The 6,771-nt window shown below is 44.6% G+C and overlaps 1 protein-coding gene across 1 annotated transcript; it reads right to left on the bottom strand.

Moving 5' to 3' along the window:
- Positions 1 to 3,825: 3,825 nt before the first annotated feature.
- RPL37A (ribosomal protein L37a) lies at positions 3,826 to 6,674 on the bottom strand (the record flags this gene model as incomplete). Its single annotated transcript, XM_010176815.1, has 3 exons — positions 3,826 to 3,980; positions 5,001 to 5,083; positions 6,546 to 6,674. Coding segments are annotated over 3 exons (276 nt in total), but the record flags the coding sequence as incomplete, so codon positions are not given.
- Positions 6,675 to 6,771: the final 97 nt, after the last annotated feature.

Raw genomic sequence — 6,771 nt, 5'->3', positions numbered from 1 at the left:
TGCCTGTGGCTGAGGTTTCTCATCCCCACAAGCCCTAAGCCCCAACAGTCTTTAATGTGTTGCATAACACAAATGGTGCCCCCAAGGCTTGGTATCATGATCCCTAAAGACCAAACAGGCTGTCAGCGAGCAGGAGGGAGCAGGAAGCACAAATGGGATAAAGCCAAAGCAATTTTTTGATTTTGGAAACAGGTAAATATTTAACAGATAAATCGGAATGAGGATAGTTGACCTAAGCTCCTTCAATCTTTGATTCCCAAGTTCTTTTGGGCACCTTAAACATCACTTTGATTACAGCCACCATCCCCTTGGGTCATATCCTCAATCCTGAAAAAAAAAAAATCCCATGGGACTAACAGATTGCTCTGAGAAAGAGGTCCCTTTCCCACCTGCTTTTCAAAAGCAACCAAGATCAACCAACCTGCTCAGCCACATCTACAGCACAGTCAAAACTCTTAGTTTCCATCAAACCCTCCACCAATGCTCGTACCTGTAGCAATCCAGATAGGTCAGACACTGCTGTAAACTCACACCCTCTAAGACAGGTGCCAGCACTTTGCTCGCTGCTTCTACAGCACTTAAGACAACTCCATCCAAGTTCATGACTCAAACTCATCAGCAAGTATACTCAAAGCAGCAAGTAAAATTGTTAAGAATTCATATTTTTAGCTTAGATTCCCAGAAGAAACAAGTTTTGAGGGTCACCTGGCCAAATCACAGCTGTTGATGCAACAAATTTTCCTAGGATATATACAGGGTTTGGACAGACCAACGACACAAATTCAGCTGTTAGAGGTGACAAGTGACTACAAAACTCCCATCTACAACCTCCCCATTCCTATTTCTACCTCCTGATATCTCTTGAAACAGACACGTTTCACTCTAAACTCACTGTCACGGTCTATTTTAGGGGGAAAGCAGGAAACACTGAGCTAAGAAGCTGCAGTAGGTGTACAGGTGAGCAGAGCCTCACTCCTGGATGGGAAGGGAAGCTGAGAAGATGCAGCCAAGCAGCAGCCTTGCATCACTGAGCAGCAGAGCAGCAGTGTCGCCCGCTGGCCGCTCGCAGCATTGCCAGCTGACAGTGCTCTGACCACAGCGTCCTGCATCTTCCCTGCTCTCTGCACCTTCCTCCCTGCTCTCACTTCGAGGAAACGTGCCGAATTGGCAGCCCTGAAGGTTCACCACCACAAAACATCCCTGCTCAGGAGCAGACCAGGGTACTACGGCGCTCTCAGAAGAGAACAAGCCCAAGAGCTCTGCAGGTGTAGCCCAAGCAGGGATGCAGGTAGGACCACACAGTCCAGATTTTAAAAATAAATAAATAAAAATCCCACATCCTTATCTTCCCTTCCTATTTCCACTCTGCCCGGCTTCTCCCCTCTGCAAATATTAATCCCAAAGGGAATGAATAACTTCCTTAGCAAGAATAGAAGTCACCTTAGATAAGATACCTGTGCAAGCACCCTGGGATATCAACATAGTGAAGACATAGCCTCTGCACCTGTTAGCGACTGGGTACTTCATAGCAGCTGAGTGGGCTTTCATCAGAAACCTGTACTTCAATTACAACCTCTACATTAATGAAGAAAGCCCGAGGTGTGCAGAGTTATATCTCAGCACCAGAACTGTCAGGGGAAAGGGACATGGAAATGTGACCCAAGCACACTCAGTGTGTGACCAGTATCACCTGAACTCGCTCATCTCCGTGTGAGCTGGTAACTGGAGCAGCTTCCCTCATCCCCCCCCTCTCCTTTTCCTGGAGGTCCAAGCAGGACACAGAGCTGTTTCTGGACATCCAGTCTGTACAAACTCCCCAACCCTTCCCTCTTGGCTGAGGGTTTCCCTAAAGGATGGAGGAGTTACTTGCAAAGCAGCGCCTGGACCACAGCACTTCATAAACCTGTGCAGGAAGGTAACCCAAAGTTAGCGGCAGCACCCCTTTATCAACTCACTGAGGGAGGTCCAGACAGCAGCGATATCCTCGCAGCAGCACAAGCTGTCCCCACATGCCATTCACCCTGTCTTCAGTGGGAGCAGCAGCCAACAGGAGAAAAGCTGGCTCCTTGAGCTGTTCCAGCTATCCACGCAGGAGTGGACAGCCACCCACAAGGGAGCGGAAACACCTTAACTGAAAAAAAAAGTTCAGGGCAGCTTGGAGATGGCACCCCAAGGAAGCTGGTTAGCATCAACCCGGACCAGCAACAGCAGTGCCCAGGGCAGCCACTCCAACCAAGCTGGGAGGGCTGACAAGGACCTAGAGAAGGCTGCTGTGGGCATGTCATGTAAGAAAAGCAGCAGCAAAAATGAGAGTTCAGCAACATGTTTCTTGAACCCACAGGTTTCCTCATAACCCTGCTAACAGAAAACACACGCAGAAGGCCACAATGGTGTTCATCTACATATACAAAAATGAGACATTGCTTCTAAGAGCCACCCATTGCCACCTCCACTTCAAGCCTGTCACACAACTACCTCACCCAGCACTACAGGAGGACAAGGTGTGTCATTTGAGAAGTGTGCAGAGGGATCTCTCTCCTAGAAAGCAGATTGTGCCAGTTGCAAGGAGTGACCCTCATCACTGTTGGGAGGTCACGTGAAGGATATGCAGGTTGGTACAAATGACACTGGACACTTGAATACATGGATTTACATTCGTAAGGGAAGTTGACTGCACATAAATAAATAAATAAATAAATAAAGGAGTAAGTTCACGGACACTGCAGCCAGAATTCCGAGCCACAGACTTTTTGCAGCTGGGAAAAGATTCCTGCTTAGGTCCAGTTCTGAATTTATCTTTCAAAAGCTCATTAATGACATTATTGCCATAGCTCATCACCACACAAACCCACTTAAAGCTTAAGCTGGAGCAAAAGCAACCACTATGCTACTGGCTTACTATTTTTTCTCCAGCAGCTACCAAGGTTATTATCAAGACTCATGTTTTGTGACCTGTGTTGTGAGGACGAGAAAGGTGCTGCAGTCACCAAAAAACCCAGACAAAAGCAAACCTCAAACCAAACCAAAACTCACCTGACTAACAGACCATAAAAACGTTACAGCATCTTAAGCCTGACAGCACAAAGGGATGATCTGGAGGCAATTATTAACTCAAACAGCAGCTTTTCCTCCAAGACTGAATGTCCCAGGAGTTGGCTCAACATGAAAATTTGTTGGTGTAACTCAGCATGGACTAGGGAACTTGAACACACAGACCAGGGAGCCTGCTCTCAGATCCTGGGAAGAGCCAGCCATAGTGCGCATTCGGGTGCACTGACCTGGCGATCTGCACACAACTGAACATGCTATGGGCTGCAGTGAGCACTCACCTGTGCCTGGCACTGGAAAATCAGTAGCACCAGCCAGCAACAGCGGATGAAGCTGCTCTTTTCCCATTCCAACCTCTGCCCCCAAGCCCGTCACGATGCTCTTTTGTTTTCTCCATCTTCAGCACACACCCCATTCCCTGAGCTGTGCTCAAAGGCAGACAGGAAGAGGCAGAGTAATGTTTTCCATGTTCTCTCCTCCCGCCTTACATCTGTCCACTGCTCCATTCATGGAGCTCTACGCTATTCCGTAAGGCAAAGACATGAAGGACATCTCTGGATGTGCCAGGCTTCTTCAAGCTATTTAAGCTTCCCTCAGATTCACCTCAGCGCATGCAAGAAACTCAGTATGCAATTAACTGGAAATGAAAAGTGCTTTTTTAATGGCTTCACTAGCAACAAGACCTACTCAGCTACTGGACAGCCCTACTGATGTCTCCATAGTTATACATACAGCACAGCAAAACAGGCAGGACTTTTTGCAGAGACACAAACACGATTCCACTCCGTTATCACCTTTTTATTGTTAAAAGGACAGATCTCGACAGTGGAAAAAAAGGATGTTGCACAAGGAGAACAGGATGTAGCTTCTACTGGTCCTTCAATTCCTTCAGTCTTCTGATCGCAGATTTGACTGTCACTGCAGAGGTGGTACTGAAAGAAGAAGCAGAGTCATACACACATGGCAACACAAGAACAACCCGTGGCAGTCTTACTTTTTGGCAAAAGCACTAAATTCAAATAGTTATCAGCTGACTGCACTGTCAACAGGGGGCTAACTCCACTTTGATTTTCATGACAGCGAAGCTCAGGCCTTTGTCTAAAATAAAAACAAAACATGGAAGTCATTTGCTTGGAGTAAACCTGGTTTTACCTATTTTATCTGTGTTTCTGAACTGAAAAGGCTGGTGTAGTAACTACAAAAAAAAAATGCTGCCTAGGCACTGGCAGAAGAGGGAATTGTTCCCTTACACTAGTAAGATTTTTATACAGTCATGAGAATCAAGGAAGGAAAAATAATCCCCAGGTCACAGGGATTATTAGAAGCTGTTGAAGCTCTTTTTAGAATAGGTCAGAAGAACATCTGCCAGATGTCATCCACACAGTTAATTCCACTCTGAGACAGCTAGATGAACCAGCCACCTTCTCTGCTCCTTTTCTTCCAACATCACCAAATAAACCGGCCCAAGGGCAATACCTTGTACAAGCAACAACTGCGGTTTGCACCTCCAGTCAGAAATGCTACTGCAGCCAAGGCAGAAACTACTTATATAAACCCACGTTGCAGCATTTGCAGATGTTTCAATTTCTTTATTTGAAATTTGGGGAAAGGTGTGGAGCTTGCATTTTTGAAGAACAAAACAACTGCTTTGAAAAAGCCCAGAGAAAGACATTTTGGAGGGACCCACCAAAACCAGCACCAGTAATATGATGGATAAAATGCAGTATTCTCAGAGGCTGCACAACAGATACTGGAAGGAATAACTATCAAATCCAATTTGATCCATTCCAATAACTTTTTAACAATGCAGGCAAAAAACTCCTACATATCACTAACTCAAGACAGATCTACTTAATTGTTAGTAAATTAAAATTAAAAACGTAAATAAAAATCTGTATTCTGCCTGAGCTATATGAGAATAAATGCTGACAGGAGCTTCTCTATTTCCTTACTTGTACGTCCAGGCACCACCAGCAACTGTCTTCATGCAGGATCCGCAGTGCCAGATACCCACAGCCTTCCTCTTCATTTTGGTCTGCAATAAAGGTTAAAAAAAATATATATAAATAAACAAAATTAAAATTTGACACTCTCCATCAAATGGAAAAAAAGAGAATTTGTACCATCATCCAAACAACAAACTTCAGTTGAGGACACCAACATCACTCCGCAGCATTACCTGTAAGCCTCATTAAGACAGGCAAGGATGAGGGAATGTTTTTATTCAGATTCTTCAGAACAGGGGAAGCCGCCACTCTTGTATTCAGATATAAACTGAGTCATTTCTAAACACATCATCAAAAATTCAAGTCTTTTTGAAGGAGAAAAACAGTAAGGAGTTATGTTAGTCATAAGAACTGATATTCTCATGGGTATCCCCAGATTGCTCTAAACCAGTCCCCCTTTGAAGAGCACCTAAAGAGTGGTGGGTACTGAACTGCTCTCACCTGGGCAGGTGACCTACAGACCTATACTGCATTTAGGCAGCTCTGCAAACAGGGCTTATCAACATTCTCACTTCACACGGGAAAGACACAAAGTATAAAAAACCCAGATGGAAGTATTCTTAAATTTTCAACCACTTAAAGACACACACTTTACAGCTATCAATAAAATTATCTGGGCAAAGGACAAGCTGGTGGGCTTCTCAAACACCAGATTTAAGACTGAATTTTTATTATGTACATGAGCAGATAAAACTCCTTTTTACCAGTAACTGTGCCCCATCCAGAGTTACACGAGACACAAATGTAAGCAGGCAATTGCAATCAAAAGCTGTAAGTGGGAAAAGCAAGCTCTTCCTCTCCCAGGAAGCAATACAGTTACTGAAGGAAAACCAAAACAAAACAAAAGAAAAACAAAACACAAAAGCCTAAGTCATGCCTTAATTATCAGGATAACACGTGTGTTGTTTTAATTCTGTCAGGTCTTTTTATCAGATACCTAAAACACATAGTACACTAACATTTATCACTATTTTGTGTCATGAACAACTGACAGGACAAGAGAAAACGGCCTCAAGTTGTGCCAAGGGAGGTTTAGATTGGACACTGGGAAGAATTTCTTTGCTGAAAGGGTTCTCAGGCACTGGAAGGGGTTGTCCCAGGGCAGCGGTGGTATCCCCATCCCTGGAGGGATTTAAGAGTCCAGTGTAGACATAGTGCTGAGGGACATGGGTTAAGTTGAGGACTCCAGTGTGAGGTTAATGACTGGACGATCTTAAAGCTCTTTCCCAATCGAGGCAAATCTGTGTTTCTGTGAAATATAATTCATGATTGTTTCCACTTAACTACCACTTTACATGTGAAATGTCTACCAAGTCTTTTTATTTTATAAGGGATTCTCACAGTAGCCCAAAGCTCACAATAAACTAATCACTGCCTCAAAACTAGTACAGTTATCTCTTTAGTGGAAAAATTACCAAATCATCAAATTGCATTTTTAGCATCAACAACAAAGTTACTTTTAAGAGTGTTTTATGGAAGGAGGTCTCTCACCTTGCCACAAAAGGAGCAGGTATACTTAGCGTGCTGGCTAATTTCAATCTTCTTCACCATTTTCCTTAGGGACGCACCGTAACGGGTCCCGTATTTCCCCACAATGCCAACCTTCTTGGTGCGCTTAGCCTGTTGGGAGGCAAACCAGAACGAGCTGCAGCTTTACCGAGATCGCCCCTTCGTCGGCTGCTCTCTCTCCTGACACCACAGCAGAGCGCTCAGCCCA

Source organism: Antrostomus carolinensis, unplaced genomic scaffold (genome assembly GCF_000700745.2).
Source record: "Antrostomus carolinensis isolate BGI_N321 unplaced genomic scaffold, ASM70074v2 scaffold13191, whole genome shotgun sequence".
Lineage (NCBI taxonomy): Eukaryota > Metazoa > Chordata > Aves > Caprimulgiformes > Caprimulgidae > Antrostomus > Antrostomus carolinensis.
This window is presented reverse-complemented; position numbering and strand designations above follow the sequence as displayed.